This window comes from Emys orbicularis, chromosome 9, assembly GCF_028017835.1.
Source record: "Emys orbicularis isolate rEmyOrb1 chromosome 9, rEmyOrb1.hap1, whole genome shotgun sequence".
Classification (NCBI taxonomy): domain Eukaryota; kingdom Metazoa; phylum Chordata; order Testudines; family Emydidae; genus Emys; species Emys orbicularis.
Window position 1 is genome coordinate 4,798,305 of NC_088691.1, and position 24,137 is coordinate 4,822,441.

A 24,137-nucleotide genomic window follows, 5' to 3' on the forward strand; every position below is an offset into this window, starting at 1 on the left:
CTTGGGGTAGGGGACAGTCTTTTTGTTCGGTGTTTGTACGATGTCTAGGACAGTGGGATTCTCCTAGTCCATGACTTGAGCTCCGAGGCTACTGCAGTAAAAATAAAGATGAACATACCACGTTAAAGATCCAGTTCAGTAACTGTGTTGAGATTAACCACCTCACCTTTGACGTCAGATCTGCCATGGTTACACACACAGTAGCGAAACTTAACAGATTGTCTTCACACACAATAGAAATGGACAGGGTAATACACAATAGTATATGTGCTGTTTCTCTCCTCTAGCCACGTCTACCTTCTCTTACAGAGAAGAATCAGAACTAAGAAATGAAGTGATTTGAGAAGAGTTGAATGTTGAATCTGAAGGAGAAGGGTGCCTACCGTAGTAGAATAAAAAAGGAGCTAAACTCGTGCTGCTGGGTAATAAAAGGATGATGAGCAGAGTAAGGGCAGGAAGGCGGATACAGGAAGGGAGGGGTTGCAAGCGCTTTGGAGGACAGGATTAAAATTCAAAAATGATCTGGAGAAATGGTCTGAATTAAACAGGATGAAATTCAATAAGGACAAATGCAAAGTACTCCACTTAGGAAGGAATAATCAGTTGCACAAATACAAAATGGGAAATGACTGCCTAGGAAGGAGTACTGTAGAAAAGGGTCTGGGGGTCAGAGTGGATCACAAAATACATACAGGTCAACAATGTAATACCGTTGCAAAAAAGAGTGATCATTCTGAGATATATTAGCAGGAGTGTTGTAAGCGAGACGTGAGAATTAATTCTTCCACTCGACTCAGCAGTAACAAGGCCTCAAGGAGAATACTGTGTCCAGTTCTGGGTACCACACTTAGGGAAAGACGTGAACAAACTGGAGAGAGTCCAGAAGAGAGCAACAAAAAATTATTAAAGGTCTAGAAAGCATAGAATCATAGAACTGGAGGGGACCTCGAGAGGTCATCTAGTCCAGTCCCCTGCACTCATGGCAGGACTATATCTAGACCATTCCTGACAGGTGTTTGTCTAATCTCTAAAAAATCTCCAATGATGGAGATTCCACAACCACCATAGGCAATTTATTCCAGTGCTTATTGACCTATGAGGAAAGATTTTAAAAAATGGGTTTGTTTAGTCTGGAGAAGACAGGAGGGGGGGGGGGGGGAACATACGTTTTCAAGTATGTAAAAGATTGCTATAAAGAGGAAGGTGATAAATTGTTCTCCTTATCCACTGAGGAAAGGACAAGAAGCAATGGGCTTAACTTGCAGCAAGGGAGGTTTAGGTTGGACATTAGGAAAAACTTCCTAACTGTAAAGGCAGTTAAGCACAGGAATAAATTGCCGAGGGAGGTTGTGGAATCTCCGTCAGTAGAGGTTATTAAGAGCAGGTCGAACAAACACCTGTCTGAGACGATCTAGACCAGTGATACTCACACTGAAGCTCTCTAGTTGCAAGTGGCTCTTTAATGTGTCTCCTGCTGCTCTTTGCAGCACATGATATTAAGACACTGTGATTTAGTTATTAACCAGTCTAAGTTATTAACCTATTGTAGTTGATAAAATACTTGGTCAGTCAATTTGCTGTGAGAATTCTATATACACACTAAATATTTCCCTGTCAGACTGTTTCAATAGGACTATATAGTACTAGAGTAAATGAAACAATGAATTCACACTACTGTAGCTCTTTTGGGTGATGCTGATTACTAATTTGGCTCCTGAACCACTGAGTATCACTGACCTAGATAATATTTAGTCCTGCATCAGTGGAGGGGACTTGACTAGATGACCTACTGCAGTCCCACGTTTCTGTTATTTCAGGATGGTACATGCCCTCAGCTCCCCTTGAAGTTAAGCTAAAGTAATAACATTATTATTAACTATTCCTACGAAGACTCATTATGTAAATTAATATCCAGGGCAGCTCTCACCTAAGTACTTCAACTTCACCATCTTTTGTGCAATCACTTTTAAATAACTTTTCATCTCTACATAGTCTTTTCCTGCCCCCTCTATACATAAACCGAGAGGTAACCCATTATATGCAGGGGGGAAAGATGGTTTAATTTCCAAAATGTTCTTTTACACAGCTCAAGGTATGGTATATAGACCTTTCATAAATAAACAATGTAAGATTTTTGTGAAAGAACCAAGCAGAGTCATACTGGGCCCTAGGTAGGGAACATTCAGCTTTTCTTTCAAAGTAGACAGATGATATTTGGAGGTCAAAGAGAGAACTTGTTTCTTTTCCAGCATGAGACAAAACAGACGTATAAATTCTTCCAAACTATAAAGATCAAAGCTGAACTTTGTTTATTTCTGTACTATTTTAAAGTGGGAGTCCTGGACATGTGAATTTTCTCTTGCTGGATGTTATGTATCTATACTTAAATATCCTGCTACATTTGTATGTTACATGTATTTATAAAAAAATTAATTACAAAAATGTTTTATGATTTACAGTTATGATGCAAAAATGTCTATAACTGATTCCACAGTTAAGAAGAACTTATACCCCATATACTTGTTGTTGATGTCAGGAATTGAGAATGAATTACTTCTCCATCTAAACTTATTGTATTTATTTCATAGTTTTTAGTGATGGAATTTCAAATTTCATCTTAAATGACAAGCCTTACGTAAACTCTGATCATGCTGGTATTTATACATAAAATGTTATGTAGTAACCTCTGTACTTACAGCAATGGAATAAACAAATGAACCTTTCCGAATGAATAGTTTGCTTTTATAGTGATCAAACACTGATGTGAACATGGATTTAAAATAACAAATGTTGCTTTAATATGTTTTGTACAGTAGATGTAGATATAAAAGTTTCTTCAAAATAATTTCACAGATATCACTAAACATTCCATAGCTGTAACAGAAGCACCTAAGAGTCTTGTCGTTTATTTATAGTTATACATAGTTAAAATATATTACACTTTTGAAAGTATTTTAAATCACTGAATAGCTTTGCTAGCATCTTAATACGTCACATGAGAGTAAAAGGCAGTCCACATTCATGATGTAAATATATAGTAAGATAAGGTTGGGGTTCTTTTTTTTTACATCTAATTAAGTCGTTACTCATGTCCTCAAGATAACCATGGTGATGAGACCTGAAAGATGAGAAATGAAAAACAGTTTAATTTAACTGAATAAAACATTCAAAGTAGAGGTCTAACAGTTGCCTGTCACAGGCCAGAAAACAAGATAAGAGTGCATAAATCTACAGTGTGAAATTTTACATATATTTCACTTAAAATATTTTATAGGAATAACTTTCAAATATTACTCAACAAAAATTTTGCTTAATCAGAATCAATGTTTGTTTAAAATGTTAGTTCTAAAGAACTAATCATGTCTAGATCATCCAGTCTGAACAGATCCAGAGACTTCAGTGCCAGAAGCGATGCACGTTCAGTGAACAATTATGGATCAGATTGTCTGGAAATTAACCTATTGTTGCTAGTTAGATTCTGTGCAGGGACTGTCTTACTCTGCATGTGCAGTACTTAGGACAATGAGGCACTGATCTTGGTTGAGGCCTTTAGGTGCTTTTCTAATATAAATGTTGCTGGCACCACCTAAACTAAGTAACTGAAACCTTGTTTTCATTTCAGCTCAGTGCATTTAACAGCACCTTTGTTTGTAGACAGTTATGTGGGCAGCTTGACTTCCTGTCATCACTCACACAGTGCGGGAAGTTCCCTCAGACTCTTCCCCAGCACCCATCAGAGTGTGCAACCAGCAGCAGAGCGACAGTCAACGGGGAGGTGCCTAAATGTGTTTGGCACTGTTGCTCTTGTATCTATCGCTACCTCCACTGCCAAAGGCCTTCCCCTATCAGCAGGGAGCAGATTTAAGAGAAGTGTCAAACTTGCTTTTTTACAAATAGGTTCTCTAGCACTAATCATGCAACCTTCAACTGCTCCCGGTATTAACGCTGAACTGCTGACACTACACTTAAACCTGAAATGAACCTACCCCGTTTGGCAGATTGAGTGATTTATTTTGTTTGACTTGGTTTGCTTGACCCTACTTTTCTGACTATCCCAGGTTCTGAAACAGATAATATATTCGAGTCCAGACCTGCAAGCGCAAAGCACCTAATGCTGCACTTGGTGAGCCCTGTAATTGTTCAGTAGTAACTGACAAATGGTGGAGCGAGCGGAGTCCAAAGGCAGCTAAACACAGAGCTGCAAGTAAAGTAGTGCTCCATGAACCAAAAACTATACTTCCGCTGGAATGCTCATATCCTCTGCCTCAGCACATCTTTAAAGTGGAAGTCCAGGTAACTCTGAGATTCCTCTATCGGTCATAGGAAAATTTGCTGGACATTAAGAGTTTCACATCATCCAGGGTTTAAAATTAGTTAACCAATAGCTTAAAAAACCCCTTGCTCCTGTGAAAGTATCAAAGGAGGTGAATACCCTGTACCGGCAGAGTAGTCAGCCTGAATGCAGATCGGTCACAGTGTGCCGGTGTTGGCCTGCTGCTGCCATACAACGTCCTAAGTTGCGGGTTCTATTTAAGAGGTCCAGGATTGAGAATTCATGGAGTACAGTTGCAGGAGTACTTTCCCTTTGATAAGCACTCCAACCATTCACAAACCTCAACTTGTTCTTCAGACGATGGTCTGGTCTACGCTACACAGTTACGCTGACGTAAGGCAGCTTATGTTGACCTAATGATGTCAGTGTCTACACTACAGCCTTGCTCCTGCCGCTGTAAGTGCCCTACGACACGACAAAAGAACTCCACCTCCTCGAGAGGCGTAGGGCTTATGTCGGTGTCGTTAGGGCAACGCAGTGTCTGTGTAGACACTGCTTTCCTTACACTGGCTGTTGGCAGGAGCCATGAAATTGACAAGAAAACCAGGCAGCTAGAATCCAGCTGCTCTCACACTTCCCTGGAGAGCTGGGTGGCTGGACCCCACTCCCCGCTGGAAGCCCAGGAGCCAGGCAGCCTTATCAATTTCATGGCTTCCTGAGGAGCCCAAGGCAGCTTCCTCCCCGCTCCTGGCATGGAACGGGGAGTGGAGGGGTGGGGCAGCCTGCCGGGAGCCCAGCAGGAGCTGCCAGCAGAGCTGAGAGACCGGGCTCTCAGCTCCACACACAGCCCCTCTTACGTCCATGGAAGTGCTCCTGGTGAGGACGCGCACCACCGACCCAAGGAGGGTAGTGTGGACACAGTAATTACTGTGGTGGCTGTAAGTCAACCTAATATAGGTCGACTTATGTTTCTAGTGTAAACATACCCTATAGCAGGCACTAGCATAGAAAGTTATGACTTCCAGAATTGGAGAGAACCTGAGCTTATCTAACTCATTTCACAACACCAAATACTGGGTTTATTAAATAGTGCATAATGGCCACTTATGCCATGTGTCAGGGGACCATGTAAAGCATTTAACTAAAAAAAGTGACTATGAACTAAAAGCAAAGATGCTTTTCTCTTTCCCACCAACCCACCAAGTTATTACAGGTATAAGCCTGAGAAGAGAAGATGCACCATCCTCTCTCCGTGGCAACAGATGTACACTTTGGACAAGCAAGCAAAGTGCATTCCAGACTAGAAATCTTTTCACTCCTGGGAGAACACCCAGTCGTTGGATTTTTAAATCTTGAGAGGATTAGCTCAAGCACCTTATCCAATCAGCTGCTGTAATGGTACCGAGGGGAAAGAGACCAGGACCCAAACCACATTAAAACCAAACACCTTAAATTGTATCCAGAAGCAAGGAAGTTAATGCAGTTGTCTGAAAAATCATGTATTATCCCATTTCTAGCACTGCATTTTGCACCTGCTATAGCTTCTGAGTGGTTTTCAAGAACAGCATATTGCAATCATCCAGAAGTTACAAAGTCAAGAATTACTGGATGTAGATCTGAAAAACAATCACCACAGCCTCATATGAAGACGTTTTTGGCTACTGACACCAGGTGAGTTAAAATGCACACCCACAATACAGACTTGGACAAAGGGTGAATAAACCACCTCTAGAAGGCGCAGGGTCCACCACACAATTGAGTTGTTCCCCACCATCCCACTAGCATCACCTCAATCGGATCTAGCCTAAGTTTCAGGCTGCTCATCCTCATTTTAGTCCTGATCTCAGCCAGGCAATAGGAAAGCAGAGAGCGAGTCCAATGCTACCTTCCTTTAAGTCAGCATTGGTTGCTGATGAGTAACACAAGGCGCTCTCTCCATGAGATAAGGGGCTGCCTTCTCACTCCTGCCATTTTAAGGAGCAAGTCAGAGGTTTGGGAATCAGACACAGGTGTTGTCCCTGTCCATTCACCCTTTAAGTGCAGTTCTGTTTCTCATTACTAAAAGCTAGGGTAAAAGGAGGCAGCTCTTCACATTAGATCTCTTCTGGGTTAGAGGGGATGAAGAGAAGGAATTTCCAATATCAACAGATAAGATGACAACTACAATTTTACAGTGTAGAAGTCCTGGCAAATAATCCATAGGAAACAGCAATGTATTCCAATAGCTTTCTTTGACAAATGAGGTGGAGTAGACGCCTATACGCTAGGTTCCTGTTCTGAGGGTCAAATAAGACACTTGTCCAGAACACTTATATTGCTAATGGTGAGGGCTTCCGTCTCAACACCAGCGAGTACTACTGTGACCTTCTATGTTAAGTACAAGTGGAGATGGAACCGAATGAAATTAGTCTTGACCCTGGCCCCGAGACATGAAAGTACATCTCATCAAGCCAGTAGTGAATTTCACTGAAGTTCCTTTGATCGACACTGACTCCAGTAGAGACTGGAAAAAAGCTGTTTAAAAAATCCTTTTCAAAACACTTACCTAAAACATAAGCAGCTACTAACTTTTGATTCACACTTAAATGGAGGTAGAGAGGCACCAAGGATTCCACTTCCCCCAGTGTCGGTAGCATTAGTGCTCCAATGCATACTATTCCCAGGAAGACTGTTAGTAAACTGGGTCCCGATGAGGCAGATCTGTTTTCTGAAAAATAAAATGGCATTCATTGCAATGAAAGTCTGCAGCACTTCAACTTTCAATGTTCTGCATTCTGGAAAAACGTTTATAGTGCACGTGTGAGAGACGTTGCATTTGTCATGCCCCTATGGTCACCTCATCTACACTCTGCCCATTTCTCCAACTCTGCTGGGATTAATTTTAACATTTCAAATCACCAGCCCACTTTCAAACAGCCTTTTTCGTAAAGGAAAACAATTACGAACACGTTTCCTTCTTTTCCCTATCTCCAGTGCTGAACTCACACTACTGGGAGGTGCAGGATCTTTGATCCCATGGCACGATTATGGTCTAATAGCCCATGATATCGCTGGAGAGCTGGGAATCCATACAGTCCACTGACGTAAGGCATTTGGTTCCAGCGCTGGTATATTCGGATATCAACCATAATCACAACATGATGATTACAGAAGAGCTGTTTTGGACATGTTTTAGAACATGTTGTTGCTTATGATCCTCGCTCCTCTTGATGCCTGTAGAGTTAGGCTCATAGGGATAAGGCAGCCTGGCTTACAGACTTGGAGTGAGGAGAAATAATACCAAAATATTCTTAAAAATTCCTCCTAAAACATTTTACAGTTGTTCCTGAAAAATGTGTAGTATAAACAAAACACATGGTGTAATATAAGGGGATGACCTGCACCACATGTTCAAGGCTCTCTCTGTAGCACATTTAACCCAAACATACTAATAAAACCTTTCAACAGTGGGACACTATGTAGTTTCTTTTTAATGAATAATGCTGGATTAACATCACAGGTAAGACTGCAGTTCTGTGGCCCAATTTACAGACTTGGAGACAAAGGTACAATGAATTTATTATTTATATAGGGTGGTACAAAGATGCTATCTCCCTAAAAAATACTGTAAAATAACTCAATAATAAGGCTTTCTTATGGATTAAGACAAAGGAATAAACACTATCCCTCGCGTTCTATGGAAGCAATCTAGGTTAGGTAGGTTTTCTACACCACCTCTCTTCCCTCAGAGGAACTGTAAATATTATGTTTTGTTAAGCTCCTTTTATGACAACCTTGGATAACTCTTCACATTACCAGTGAAAGTGATGCTTGATTATGGTAAGAACCTCAGATGTCTGCCTCACTTTAATCATTTTGTACCGCCCAGAAGCTAAGTACCAGAAAACAAAGTCAAATGTCAAGTATTGCTTGAGCAATCAATTAATATGCAGATTCTAAGCTAACAAAATCAAGTACACCTATAGATATGGCTTACAAGCATGCTCTCCCCTCACGGAAAAAAAAATCTTCTATTTTCAGTGTAACAGTGAATTAAAGAAATTGTCATTGAATATAAAATTATTCAAAACCCATATCAGTTTAAAGGGAAAGGCATAAATAAATAACTGGGATCCAAATGTACAGAACTGGTTGGACTCCCGGCTGCAAGCAGAAGTTGGTCTTGGCTAGGACAAAAGGGGCTAGCTAACACACACCACCTAAAACTCTAGTGCAGCAAATTGCAATTAGCATCTGCTAGCTGGCAAATTGAACCTGCCTAGATTAGCTTCCCCTAGGCTTCAACTTGACCAGCTCACGTCTGCACTAGAGCTGTAGAATATGCTAGCTAACACATTCTTAGAGAAAACACCACTGTTTCCACTCATCTAGACATACCAGAGAAGACGAGGAAGCAGAAATGGCCAGGTCATTTTTTTTTTTTAATCGTTTACATATAGCCAGGAGGTTGTGACTCTTTCTTTCAGGTGAGGACCTTGCAATTATCACCGATGTTTGCAATATGCGCTACATGGAGCTACACTTTAAAGCCGTCCAGAAATGCAGGCTGGCGCAGAATGCAGCACACACGTGGTAAGCGAAGTACCTTACTTCAAACATATTAAACCAGCACACCGTGATCTGTACTGGCTGCCTATTGGTTTCTGGATGAAGTTTAAGGTGCTGATATTGACTTACAATGCCCTAAATGTTTTAGGCACTGAGAGACTGCCTCTCTCTGTGTGCTACTATGTCTGAGACCAGCAGAAGCCCTGGAGCTGCAGCCATGCTGGTATAAGCAAGAGGAGTCTGTTGGCTGGACATTCTCAGCGAGGGCTCTGCAGCGTTCGAATTCACTCCCCCACTTGGTCCTGGATCACTTGCCTTCAGGGTACATTGCAAACTCATCTTTTTCCCAGGCATTTCTGGGTGGGAAAGTGCTGAAAAGGGTGGGGGAGGATTGGAGCTTGGAAGCTGCCCAGCTTGCTGTTGGTGGATTATACTGAATTTTACTGCTGCACTTTCAGGGTATTCTTTGTGACGTATTGCTCAGTTATGTTCAGGGTACCTAAGGGCTAAGACTCCCCGAGCACCCCCCTGTTCTACAGCTGTGGAGGCTGCTCCCTGGTCTGAGGCAGACACTTGGAATGTGCACTGCCCAAGCCCATCCCTTCCCCAGCGGTGGAGTCTGACAGCTCATTACTATAGACATGGCAATGGGATGTTTCAGCAATGCTTGGGGATGTGCCAAGCACACAGACTCCATTCCCTGGCTTATTAGGGCACAGGCTCTTCCATGGCTGACAGGCAGCAAGGGAAGAATATTTAAAGGGGCTGCACAGCCTGAAGAAGTCTCCCTTTATTTACAGCTCCAGAACAGAGCTCAGCCAGGAATAGGCAGCAGGCTCCCTTAGGCCAAAAAAGTTCCCCCCTTCTCAACTGCGATCAAGGGAGAAGAGTAGAATTGGCACGTCCTCATCCCTGCCCCCCACAAACAGAGTGCCAGCTTAAAGAAGCCCCCCAGCCCTAAATGGGCAGGATCCCTGACAACTGTCCCTTTTCAGTGCTCAGGGTAGAAGAGGCCCCTCTCCTGCATAAAAGGTTTGGATTTTAAACTAAAATCCCAGCACTGTCTTCCTCCCCCTGATGGACCTGCACCTGCACTATGGCTGTCTAACATCACTGATCCAGTAGGGGGCAGTGATTCGGCCACTAGAGCCCATTTTCTAACAACACACAAGGTCCAATGGTGCCAAAAGAAGAGAATGCAGACAAGGATAGAACCCTATTCTTAGCACACCTTACTGGTTGTAGTACAGTAGGTAACTGTTCAAAGGCTCTAGAAACACCTTGGATTACCCCTCCCCTCCCCCCCCTTTTTTAACGAGTTACTGGTATGTTGGAGTCTGAAAGATCTTCATGCAGAATCTTTAGAGCCATTAGCATTTAGCCAAGTTTTATACCTAGGTTTTTGAAGTATGGATTCAAAGCATACATGAAAATGGCTCCTGTTTTCTAAACTGATTTTGCAGTTCTCAGAGGCATGCCAGCAATGCTGGTCCCATTTTAATCCTACCAATCAGATGTTCTTAGTTTGCAGGTTTGCATACTCGTTATACTGTTCCTTTGCTCTGTCTGCTCCATTCTTGTTAGCAAATATGGTATGGTAACAAACTAGATTCTTATGCACCGGCATGCCATATTGCATCAGCTCACTGGTCCATATAATCTAATATTCGGTTTCAAACAGTGGCCTGTACCAGATGCTTCAGAGGAAGGTACAAGGAATCCTGTAATGAAATAGCCTGACCACAGCAAAGTTTCTTCCCAATCTCCGTCAATTAGTGGTTGATTTATAACCTGAGGCATAAGAGATCATGTATGTGTCTGATTCAAATCCCATTGAAGTCAATGGAAACTCACCATTGGGTTTTTGGGATCAGACCTAAACCTGTTTTTTTTTTTTTTTTACTATCAAGTGGGAACACTCATGGTTACAATATCTTTTTTTAAAATTGTACGAAGATACATTCCACTGAAGAACACAACTGTTCCCTGCCAATTTGGGACTTACATCATGTAGAGACAGTTGGTCACTCTTTTGTTTTAACAAGAGGAATTCTCTCATGCATCACATTTCTGAAAAGATGTGGACAAACTGGAGAACGTCCAGAGGAGAGCAATGAAAATTATTAAAGGTCTAGAAAATATGAACTATGAAGAAAGATTGAAAAAATTGGGTTTGTTTAGTCTGGAGAAGAGGAGAGACATGACAATAGTTTTCAATTACATAAGAGGTTGTTGCAAGAAGGAGGGTGAAAAATTGTTCTCGTTAACCTCTGAAGATAGGACGAGAAGCAATGGGCTTAAATTGCAGCAAGGGTCGCTTAAGCTGGACATTAGGAAAAACTTCCTAACTGTCAGGGTGGTTAAGCACTGGAATAAATTGCTTAGGGAGGTTGTGGAATCTCCATCACTGGAGATTTTTAAGAGCAGGTTAGACAAACACCTGTCAGGGATGGTCTAGATAATACTTAGTCCTGCCATGAGTGCAGGGGACTGGACTAGATGACCTCTCGAGGTCCCTTCCAGTCCTACACTGCTATAATTCTATGCAAAGTTACCTAGGGTGGGATTCACAAGCGGGACTTAGTCATTCTCTCTCTGGGCCACCGTATAGTTAATTATTTATTCAAAGTGGGCAGCTTCGATAGGAGAGATCTGCCCCACAGCAGAGTGATTATGGAATTCTCTTGGAAAGTGGGAGACCCAAGTTCAAATCCCTGCTCCATATCATGCGGGGAGAACTTGAATCCAGGTCTCCCACATCCTGAGCACTCTAACCACTGGGATAAAGGTTATAAGAGGGACCCTGCCCTCACCATTTTGTGTGGGTTTAGACATGCCCTAAGCCAGTGGTTCCCAACCTTTCCAGACTACTGTACCCCTTTTAGGAGTCTGATTTGTATTGTGTACCCCAAGTTTTACCTGACTTAAACTACTTGCTTACAAAATTAGACATAAAAATACAAAAGTGTCACAGCACATTGTTACTAAAAAATTGCTTACTGTCTCATTTTGTCTGTATGAAATTTTAGTTTGTACTGTCTGCGCTGGTGCTTTTTATGTAGCCTGTTTGAAAACTAGGCAAATATCTAGATGAGTTGATGTACCCCCTCAAAGACCTCTGCGTACCCCCAGGGGTACGTGTACCCCTGGTTGAGAACCACTGCCCGAAGCACACCTATCAGATTAGGCCCTGAAGCCAAGAGAGGCAGGGGAATCCCTATTTTGTGAATCCTGCTGGGGCACAGGTGAGTTAGGCACACAGCTGCTGGGCAGTGTCAGTACTTTAATGGTGGAAACATAGGAGCCATGGGATTCTAGACACCTCTACAGCGTTAGGTGGTAGCTGTGCAGGGCTTTTGTGCAAGCCAGTGGTGCCTAAATGTTGGACTTAGAAGACAACAAAACAATCAATGAGTTAACAAGCCTTCTCGCCCTGCCACCCCTAATTTGTAAGAGCTCATGCTTCAGCCATGGCTGTTGTTACATCACCTACTCTCTATACTAGTGCACGTGCATAGCAGATATTTGTAACTCCACTTTTCTGTACATTTCAGAGGTAAAAACATGGCACACAAGAAGTGCCATGTGTGGAAAGCGTTTGGCTGTATCTGCTGCTGGTCAGGAGGTGGAGGATTAAAGTTCTGAGACAGCCAAAAATACATGTGGAGACACACTTTGAGAGAACAAATTAGTCTCCAAGGGCATGGTCCTGCAATCCTTTTGTAGCCACATCTCCTGCTGAAGTCAGTGGGAATTTGCTTGTGTAGTAGGATTGGACCCTTAAAAGACACATTACGCAAATGAACAAAACTCGGATAGCCCATGTAACTTTAGGGGCAAATGGTAGTTTATAGCTCTCTCATTTGACTAAAGAGGACATAAGCAAGAGAGCAATAGCGTGGGCTCTGGAGCACCATAACCACTCTTAACAATAACCAGTGTACTCTTACAAGAAAGTAAAAATGGAGTTAATTTAGACTATCTTCCTTATAGTTTAACCTCTTTCCAGTCATTTCAGCTGTACCAAATGGTTTGCTCTAGAAGAGGGCTAGGTAAGACTTTAACTACCTGGTTGACACAAAGTCTGCTCAAAAAAGACCCTTTCAGCCAGGTGTTCTTTTATTCTTTTTTCCTCTTCTTCCTTTTGCTGTTGCTCTTTTGCAGATGGAAGTAGTGTAGCAATGACTTCTTTCCGCCCTAATGCTTTCCTCTGGCTTTGTTCAGACACTTGGAGACGGAATTTGTCTATCACGCCATAGTGACAAGCCCGAACGTCTCTGTGACGAATCACACTGTAGATTTAAAAAAAAAAAAATTATGCATGTTCTTTTAGAAGCTAAAATAATTATATTTCACAATCACAAAAGTATTAGGGGCATCTTCAAAAGCAAAACCCAACCACTCTAAGAGTTTCAGATAGATACGTAGTTAAATTTCGCAGATCTTTTCACTGCTCTGTGGATACATCTCTTACATTCTGTTGAGAAACCTGCAACTGACTTGTATGGGTAGACCCCTGCATCTATGCAGAGCCCCTTTCAAGAGATTCATCTGCATGGTTTCAACTGCAAGGTGGGGGTCAGGATACTTATATTATGCCCACGACCACTATCTGAGCACCCAAAACGATGCAGTTCTATAGTACTTCATGTCAAGTCTCACACAGGACCCATAAAGAGCAAAGCTTAACTAAATCTCTTCCGTACCTCTCTTCTACGAACAGCAGTTTGTTCACTTGGGTCTTCACTAAAACAACGAGGAGTCTGGTGGCACCTTAAAGACGAACAGATTTATTTGGGCATAAGCTTTCATGGGTAAAAACCCACTTCTTCAGATGCAAATAAATCTTTACGATGCCACCGGACTCCTTGTTGTTTTTGTGGATACAGACTAACACGGCTACCCCTGATAATTGGGTCTTCACTGTAGCTATAAATAATTATAAAAATGCATGTGTACCTCGTTTTAAAATCCCACAATATTTAGCCATCATAATGGGTATTGTAACTATTTTTGTCCAAAATGCAAATTATTTACTTGAATGACCATAAAAACCTTTTGAGAGATCTTAAGTGCTACTAAGAGAAAATCCATATTTAAGCCAGTTAGCTTCAGGAAATGTGCAGTCTGACAAGTTTCAGCCCAGAGCAAGCTGCAAACGCCTAAGAATAAAGGTTTCTAACTACACAGGCATTGGGTAGTGCCATTTTAACACTGTTCCAGGAAACTTGTCACTTCACCATTCTACTACTGCACAAACCCCCATGATGTCTGCATTTTGGACTGAATTTTAAGAAACTGGATTTTGTGATCACATTAAGATACCTAGTATTTTAATAACAAGCCTTTGTGGGTATGCCTAAAATTAACATGTAGTTTAAGCAAGGCTTTCAAAAGGGAACAGAGAATGACAGAGGTTTGAAATACATCAGCCTGTAAACCATATGCTTACTGAACATAGGAGCTTCTTCGTAACCTCAGAAGCCAATGAGATTGGCCATGATGGAGTTTCATCAAGTAAATTTATTTCACCTGTGGCTAGGCAACTGCCACTTGGTGAAGAGTGGGCTCTGTCTTGGGTAGATCACTGAGCAACAAAGGTTTGATCCTGCAGTCCTTACTCGGGCATGCACTTTTGCTTATGTCAGAGCTGCAGCTTCAAGCCTTTGATTTTTATTTTAAGACTTCTGGTGTTGCTTTAAATTCTTTTCTATTGTTAGTACCATGCTTCTATGCATCAGTATTAGCACAGCATTATGTAAAGATTCTGTTTGAGCATACACAGTTACTGTCAAGCAAATAGATGTTTCGCTACAGACCCATATAAACAGATACATTCTCCTGTTTCTTACTGGAGAGCACTGCATAATTAGAAGCTCTGTAGAATATTGGTTTATCTGGCAAAGGGCCATATGTATACAACACAGTTCATATCCTAACCTTACTGCAATAATCATAGTTCCAAGAACGTTACCCATACTGAGACAACATCCCCCAAAACGGGGTCGGGTATTTGCTGCTGAAAAAATATTCTTGGAGACCTAACTAAGGAAACTAATATTTTCTGAGATGGATCCAAAGATAATCAATCAAAATTCCATAAAGATCAGATAGAGACCAGAATGACTCACTGAATTACAGTAATAGAAACATTCCATGCACTGGTATGTGTTGATCATTTTTGTGCCTTTAACAGGATTGCTATCCCTACCCACTGATGCTTTTTAATGGGAAGTGCTAGTTGGTTACTCCCTTGAAATTCCCAGTGCCACAGTACCAGATTGGCGCCTCATATCAGAGTAGTGTCATTTGCTTTGCAGAGAACCAAGAGTTCATTACAAGTAGGTCTTTCGTTAATGGCATTTATTGGCCAGAAAATATAAAGAATGCTTTTTGGGGTAAATAAATGTTTAATCAGAAAACCCAATTTCCTTTTTATTTTTATTTATTTATTTTGGATACTTCATGCTCACAAGGCACACACTGCAGCCTTGAAGTCATGTAGATCAGCATGAAGCTAACATACAGAAGCTGAAACATGTCAGGCTCTTTTTAATTAAATGAATATTTACCAATTTTTTCTGCTCTGAATTACAGCAGTCAATACTGATAAATCATGGTTAAAGCAAAAAAACAGAAGCCTTATTTAACATTTGGGGATTTCGAAGGTAACGCTTAACTGCGCATCAGTCCGTCTCTGCAAGTGAGTTGGGGTCAAGGAAGGAGAAGAGAGATTAAAAAAAATGGTAGGCAAGAGTATCTTCACTGAACAGGGCAGCAGAAGTATACTCACTATGTTATATGGCCCATGGAAAGCATGCATATTAGAATTTCACAGATTCTCACTTTGCCAATCTGCAAATAATTCTCACCCCAAAAGACTCAAGCCTGGTGATCTCACCCATCTTAGCAAAAAAACCTTACATTATAGCAAAGTATTCTAGTGTGCTTCATATTAGTACGACTTACTTTTAAAACTATACCATAGGATCTATTTATTAGCACTCTACTATTGTTTATTCATATTTACACAAGTAAAAAGGGGCACCTATCCAATGCCCCTGCCATAAAGTACAAAAACAGGGGGGAAAGAGCCAACAGAACGCAGAACTATGAGATTGTTAAACGAGTACTGTACACTTGCCAAAATAATTTTACAACTTACATTTTGTGATTCAGTGTCCTTGATTCACTGTTTGTTGACTTTTCTTGCTAATTCATAAAATTTAGCAACATACAATGTGTCTCTGCTCATTAATACACCTCTACCCCGATAGAACGCTGTCCTCGGGAGCCAAAAAAATCTTACTGTGTTATAGGTGAAACCGCGTTATATCGAACTTGCTTTGATCCGCCAGAGTGTGCAGCCCCGCCCCCCCTGGAGTGCTGCTTTACCCCGTTATATCCGAATTCGTGTCATATCGGGTCACGTTATATCGGGGTAGAGGTATATAGCAGGTTTTACCAGATTAAAGCAGGAATTTACTTTATATAGTCAAGTATTTAATTTTCTCTGGCTAATTTAGAATTACCAAGCAACTTGCGTAAGCACTAAGATATTTTAATGTTTAACAAAATGTGAATGATGTAGTGGGACTAGAGGTTAACATTTTCTGATGTGTAGTTTAAAATGTGCCTTTTAAATACTAGCTGAGGTTTAGACATACAATTAGCTGATGTAGTTATTCAAATCTTCAACAGTTAAGGAGAACTGAGCTATTTTTACTTACATATCAACACAACACTGAGGCTTCACTGCACCTGCAGCGTCGACAACAACATATTTATTTGGAGTTGTACAAAGAACTGAAATGAAAAGGACACTGGTGGTTACATGGTATAAACCAGCAGCAATACAAATTTTAATAAACAAACAGAGGGTGGTAAAAGACAAATCTGAATTTTTGCATAACACGATAGTTTTCATAACTTATGTTTGTTATATAAACTACAGGTAGACTGATAAAGGAAACCTTAAATGAAACTGAACCTAAGAAACCCACCTTTGAATTTTAAGGCAAACTCATAGGGGTTATATAGAGTCAACACCTGTTTGTGTGTTGACTGGTCATCTGCATAAAATATAAGCTCCGTAGGAAACACAAAAACAGGAAGATTTCCTTCCACTAACTCTGGCTGTCTTTTTTGTTGCTGCATTGGCACCGAATCCTTCCTGCTGCTTCTTCTGCTCTTATGATTTTGTATCCCAAACAGACTTCTGGTTTTGAGTCATTTAAGAATTCCAACGCATTTTGGCAATTCTGCAGAAGAAAGGAAATGGAATGATGATTGTGTTTGTTTTCACAAATCCATAGATAGAACCGAATCAGACAGCAGATGATACATAGATACAGCGCTTGACATTTGGTTTTGAGCTTGTTTATAATTATTTTCAGTGCCTTCAAAAATGTTTAAACTAACATAACTCTACTCATCTTTGACATTTTGTTTTCATCCATTTTAAAAACGGCAATAAAGTAAGTGACTATGCCTTCCTTTCATTATTATTATTTGTATTGCTGTAGTGCCTCAGTCATGGACCAGGACCCACTGTGCTAAGGGCTCTACAAACACAGAACAAAAAGACAGTCCCTGCAGCAAAGAGCTTATAACCTGAGTATAAGACAAGAGACAACAGGTGGATCAAGGCAGACAGACAGGAGAGTACAAGGAAACAATGAGACAATATTGGTCAGCATGACAGCACACCAGCGGACTAACTGAAACATCCCAAGGTACAGTACAATATGTTATGTATCATGTTTGTAGGAGAGCCAGGTCACAGTGCAAAGATTCAGAACAAAAGAATCAGGAAGACCTTCATTCTTTGTCTAATTGCACCTCTGAAGTCTGATCATAATAGTATTTCAGTGTAAAGGCAGTGAATTAAAACTCAAGTAGGATGTATAAGATATTTGTCATTATTCAATAGTACAGGGTAGGTTTTGGATTTTTCATCACATTTACTGATGCTAAATTTGTAGTTATTATTTAAGTTGATATTAAGAATGATTGTTTTTCCCAGTGTGTAACCAAAATATCTTTTCCCCCCCTCCAGATTTTTCAAGTTCATTTCAGGAATCTCAATCCAAACAAAACAAAAAACAAAACCCCACAACCTGTCCATATCACACTTCCAAATACAACAAGGAGTCTGGTGGCACCTTAAAGACTAACAGATTTATTTGGGCATAAGCTTTCGTGGGTAAAAACCTCACTTCTTCAGATGCAACAAACCTCTAGTGAGGTTTTTACCCACGAAAGCTTATGCTCAAATAAATCTGTTAGTCTTTAAGGTGCCACCAGACTCCTTGTTGTTTTTGTAGATACAGACTAACACGGCTACCCCCTGATACTTGATACACTTCCAAATGTAATTTACAAGATAAAAATAAGGCCTCAATCCTGCAAATATTTATACAGATGCTTGCCTTTATGCGCTAAGTAATTCCACTGTAGTGAACAAGCCTATTCACAGTGCATGATGTTATGCAGGTGTTTAAGTCTTTGCAGGATTGTGGCCTAAAATAGTATTTCACTATGTTTTCTACAGGCTAATAGTCCCAGGAGGACACCAAGAGTCTGACTGGAGACTCTTAGGCTGGGTGTACACTAGGAAATGTTAATTTAAAAAAATCCCACGTGGCTGTCACCCATGGAGATGAGGCTCCTAGTGGTTTCCAGCATTTTACCACCACATCAACTAAACCTGTTACTCATGTGCAGCCTAACTGGTGGTTGCACTGTGGTAATTTTGTTTCTAGAATTCCCTAGTGCAGACACAGCCCTAATGCTATGGATGGTAAATAAATGCCTAATTTTCTGTTTTAAATCATGAAATTACATTTCAAAGTGCCAATATTTTATATCAGAGCTAATTTTCACAAAACTTCAGCTTTTGATACCTAAACATCCAAAAGGGACTAAAATCACTAGTGCATGCTCTACCCGATGTACAGAATTTAGTTCTGGTTCAAGATGTAAAAACTTTTTTTAAAATATATATTAATTTATTTTTAAAAATTCTCCAAGAGTAGGTGCATATTGTCCTTCCCAAAGACTAACTATTCTTATTCCAGTATCCTTTTTTTCCTAAAATCCAATCTCCTTTCAGAACCCAGGATTACTTTCTAGTAGACTAGAATGCTAATTATATTCTTTTGATAACAAATCCCTGATGAGGATATTCCTGACTGATGTTCTAATTCTTTTTCAAAACACTTTTAAACTAGGCTACATATCAGCAAATGGCAATTTAGATTCTGTGCTCTTCTCAGAATTTTGGTAAATACTTTTTGTTTCAGAAGAGATGAATAAGCTCTGCAATTATTTTGCACAGCAAGTCTAATTAGTAGGACTTGAGCATCTTAATGTGCTATTGCTAAATAATATTCACAGTTTCATTCAAACATACAAGAACTGTATCAGGGTCTAGCTTGAAAGAATGCCAGCTCACAGGAATACAAAACTGTTTTCAAATAAACTATTTCTTACAGGCAAAAGAAGAGAGAATTCTAGGAAAAGCTAATTACAGTGCAATATACAGTAAGCAATTCAAGAACATAAGAAATAAGATACTAAAAGCTCTCGTTAATATAAAATCTACTTATATGCATTTGGCTAAACTGCACAAAAGATTTTTTTCTAATGATTGTTTTAAACATACTTACTACATTACTGAATAACTAACAGAAAATACATTTTTTGATATTTTGAAATATTTTATTGGATTACTAAAGTTCCAATAAATGTGATTCTTTATTCTTCAATTACATTTTATTATTGTTTCTTTTTATTTTAACACGTGCATTGGATTCATTGCAGATTCCCTGATCCTACCTCAACTCCAAATGTCATGTTTTTTTCTTTGTTTTTTTAAATATACATATGCATCATGCTCTTGCTTCCACTTGTCATTTATTGGCTGGGTAAAAAGTTATCATTCAAACTGGTATCAATGGAAAGTGGTAAGTTTTCACCAATATGAAGGACAAGGCAGGTGTACACTAGACTTTTGTGTCATAGCAACATCAGTTAGGAACGTGACTTTTTTTGTGACAATGCTTTACTGGCAAAAGCCTTTATGATGATAGTTATACCAGCATAAAAGCGCTTTTGCTAGTATAACTTATTATGCTTGCTGAATCAGTATAAACTAAACTAGTAAAAGCACTTTTTATAAGCTACATCTATACTGAAGGGTTTGCTGGTATAATTATAATACCTAGGTCTTATAGAGTACTTTTCATAGTAGATTTCAAAGTGCTTTAGAAAAGAGGTCTATAACTGCAAAGCTCATTAGAATCAAAGGGACTATTAACAACACACAAAGCTAAGCATGGGCATAAATCTTTGCAGGATCAGGGCCTAAGGCCTCCTGCAAACTAATCCACACAGGTGGACTCAATGATGTCAATGAGACTCTGCAGGTGCAAGGATCCTCTTGCACACAGCTCATATCATCTTAGCAGTGTTAGCTGTTTTGCCAATAGACTATACAGTATGACAGCTACTCTACACTGATGACTTTCCAGCTCAATAAAGGAATCTTCCTCCATAAAGTACCTAAAAGTACACTGCTTGTGTCATGATAGCACTCCTTTGCCAGCATTTCCCTTAGAAACCCCTTTTTACAAGAGGTTTTAACTTGGCAGAGAAAAGCTGGACTAAAATGTAACTTATTTCTCCAAGCACAGAACTTTGATTTTTGGCTACTTTTTAGTTTAATAAAAAAGTGAAAATAAAATCAAGAAGTTTTCAAATTTAAGATTCTGTTCTATTCATGTTCTTATAACCAGCTCATCACCATGGTTTCTGAGCATAGTCTATACTCCTTTTTTGTATTCAGGAGTACAAATGGCTTTTTTTTTTTAAAAGGGGGAAACTAGGTAAGCAATTTATTCAGAACAAAAAGACCTTAATATGTACGTTCCTTTTCTGAGATTTTAAACTGCACATCTCTGATGTAAGAAGTCTTGTTACAATGTAATACATACAAGGCATTGCACTGGAGCTATCATTTACTAGCTCCGTGGTTTTTCAACCCCAGGGGTCCGCAGACTATGTCTAAGATTTTCAAAGGCGTCTGACCTCCATTCAAGATTTTTTAGGAGTCCACAAATGAAAAAAGGTTGAAAACCACTGTACTAGCTAAATAATGCTTATTGTAAAAGTTGTCCCCATTGATATACTCAAACTGTGTCAAGTTCCAAAATATGATCAGGATATGGATATGTTTTCATGATGTATACACACAGTAAGACACAGTCCCTTCTGAATCATTACAGACTAAAAGACCAGTAAGAAATTCTTGTCCTTTCAGATTTGTCAAGAAATCCAATACAGTTTGAGGTTAAAGTTAAGTATTAAAATTGATGGAGCTGTTGGAATCTCATTCTATTTGTTTATTTATCAGGGTAATTTTAGATGGCCTTAATATATACCTACACAATCTACATGTTAAACTTCCTGTAATTACTTGGGAGGGAGAGTTATCTAGTGATTAGAGCACAGAATCAGAAGTCAGGACAGCTAGGTTCTATTATTTCTAGCTGTCATTGACTCACTGTATGATCTTGAGCAAATTAGTTAACCTCTCTGTGCCTGGGATTGTTAACTAAAGGCCTCGGTTCATCAGCAAGGTACTGAAGTGTGTATGTTGTCCCATTTAAATCTCTGGGGCTACTCACAAGCATATTTTGCAGAAGAAGAGCCAAAATGGTTGTACTACTATTTACCTACCTCCCACGGCACTGTGAAATGCAAGTAATACTTGCAAGGTGCTTTGAGATCTAATAATCTCAAAGTATTATCTATTACATCATATTAATGAGATACTAGTAGCATGATTTATTGTGTCCAGTTTTATAAGTTTCTGCAGGAATTCTTTCACTCGAAAGCTATTTTAAATGATGAAGGCTACAAATTATACTTTGATAAAATTAGCTAGGTCACAAAGACAAAAACAAGGAAATACTAAATAACACTTGCGCACAATTTCTGATCCATTCTGTTTTAGTTAGGAAATGCAGGATTTTCAATAATGTAAATCAATCTCAACCTGAATTTCCTTAGTTTTGTGGTGCTTACAATATTTTTAAATGGAAATTGGGTATGTTAATACTGTATGTTGTTTTTTTCCAGGTCAGGTAAAGCTGTCAATCAGGAAAAAAGAAATCCAAGCATCTGTGAGAAACTGATTTTTGAGTTGGGCTAGCTGGGGGGGGGAAAAAATCTGTTTTTCCTAAACATACTGATGAGACAAAGAGAGTCCATCTTGGCCAACCCTTTGTGTACCACTGTCCTTAACATTGTTCCTTGACAAAGAGTTGGTCTTACTGTAATGCCTCAGCTGGGGCACGAGAAGGGGAAGTATTGGCACACGCTAACTTTTTCAAAATATTTTCCAGCAGTAAGCAGTAAAGCTATGGCATAATCAGCTCGCCCCTCGATGCTCCCCTCCCCAGTTCGAGCCCTGCCCTTAGTTTCTGAGACTTCCCAGCTTTTGATTTTCTCGATGGGGCGAACACAGAGTAAAATAGCCTAACCCAGCGGAAGTGCGAGTTGAGGATGAGGGTTTCAAATTCTCTCCCTTGCATGACGAACGGGCAGGCGGGGGTGACCTCCCAACCCTTTCCTCCTTCACCCCAGGCAAGTGGCAGCTGGCGGTGAGGCCCGTCCCAGCCTGGCTGCTGCTCTCCGGACCCCGCTGGGTGCCTGTGGCCGGGAGGGTACGGGTACGGCTCCCTGGGGGCCAGCGGCTGGCTGCAGCTCCCTGTCCCGGCTCGGGGGCAGCCAGGCTCCGGAGCGCCCCCGCGCGGCGGCTCTGCGGCTGCTCCACGTGAGCGTGTTTACAGCGGCCGGACGAGGTGGATGTATTGTGCCGGGACCTGTCAACAGCGCGGGGGCTCGGCGGCGTGAGCCCGACGCAGCGCTGCCCGGGGTCCCGGCCCTCTGCACCCGCCAGCGCGGCCCGGAGCTGCCGCTGCCCAGCCACCCACGGGAGCGCGGCTCCAACCGGGGGAGGGAGGGATAGGACACCCCCCCCGGGGGGCCCGCCCTCAGCCCCGAGGGGCCCGGAGCCGAGCTGCCTCGGGCGGGGAGCCCCCTTCCCTGCCCCACTCACGGGTGCCGGGGATCTCGCCGCCGCCGCCGCCGCGCCCGGCCTGTCAGAAGCGGGGATGGCAGCCCGTCGCCGAGCCCGGCCCGTCAGGGGCACCTCACCGCCGCCTCGGGCCGGGGGAGCCGCGGACCCCCAGGCCCTGCCGGCTCCCGCACTCACCCCTCCGGGCCCGCCGGGTCCTGGCTCGCCGGCTGCCTGTGCGGAGCCCCTTTGTCAGCCCCCCCCCCCGCGCCGCCCGACACTGCAGGAAGCGTCGTCGCTATGGCTGCCGGGATCGTGGCTGACTCGCCCCCCCCTCTCCGAGTGACGTCATGACCCGCCCACCGCGCGCGCTTCGGCTCGCGCTGCTGCCTCTGACCGTTCAGAGGGGGGCTGGGGCCGGGCGGTTCCCAGGGCTCGCGCCACGCGCCCCTGGCCAGCGCTGGGCCAGGCCGGGTCAACCTGCCGGGCTGACACCCTCTCCCCCCCCCCCCGGCGGTGAGGGAGTCCGGCTGATACCCTCTCGCCCCCCCCCGCCCCAAGCTAATTAGGGACAGTCTCACTGACCTACTTCACAGCAGGTGGGATGTCTCCTCTCGTCTGTAGGTGACCAGCCTCTGGTGGTACATGGGCCACAGCCGACATGTCTGTGGTCCCCTAACCCTAGGATAACATCCGTGACTCAGAAACAAATGATACACAGAGTCTAGGGAACGACGTGCCTGGCAGTGGCCCTTGGCCTCCCTGTGCTCCCCCCGCCTCCCCCTGTTGTTTGTGACAGTCCCTTGTTGTCTTTTGGCTTTGTAACATTGAACTGTTTTTGATGGGACCGCATCTTCCTGGGTGTGCAGTACCCAGCACGGCAAGGGTTTGGTTCTGATTTGGGCCCTTTAGCGCTACTGTGTGAATGCGTAATCCTGATGGATCATTCCAGGCGGTAAGATTGTTAACAGCCTGCAGTTTGTTTTCTGTACCAATGAATATAAGTAAAACAGATGAATGATTTAGATTTATATTGGCTTTTCAAACGGCAGGATTCCAGAATCCAGCGGTGGAAGTGATATATCTTGACTTTTTAGTACAGCTTTTGATACGGTCTCCCACAGTATTCTTGCCAGCAAGTTAAACAAGTATGAATTGGATGGATGGACTATAAGGTGGAAAGAAAGTTGGCTAGTTTGTCGGGCTCAACGGGTAGTGATCAACAGCTCGATG

The 24,137-nt window shown here is 41.8% G+C and overlaps 1 protein-coding gene across 1 annotated transcript; it reads right to left on the bottom strand.

Annotated features, from left to right (window-relative positions):
- Nucleotides 1-2,355: 2,355 nt before the first annotated feature.
- Nucleotides 2,356-23,171, bottom strand: MOSPD1 (motile sperm domain containing 1). Its single transcript, XM_065410705.1, has 6 exons — nucleotides 23,103-23,171; nucleotides 16,825-17,082; nucleotides 16,552-16,627; nucleotides 12,890-13,113; nucleotides 6,819-6,980; nucleotides 2,356-3,118 (listed from the first exon to the last, which is right to left on the bottom strand). The coding sequence occupies exons 2-6, from the start codon at nucleotides 16,976-16,978 to the stop codon at nucleotides 3,087-3,089; spliced, it is 648 nt and encodes a 215-aa protein (XP_065266777.1). The 5' UTR covers nucleotides 16,979-17,082; nucleotides 23,103-23,171; the 3' UTR covers nucleotides 2,356-3,086.
- Between the last annotated feature and the right edge of the window lie 966 nt (nucleotides 23,172-24,137).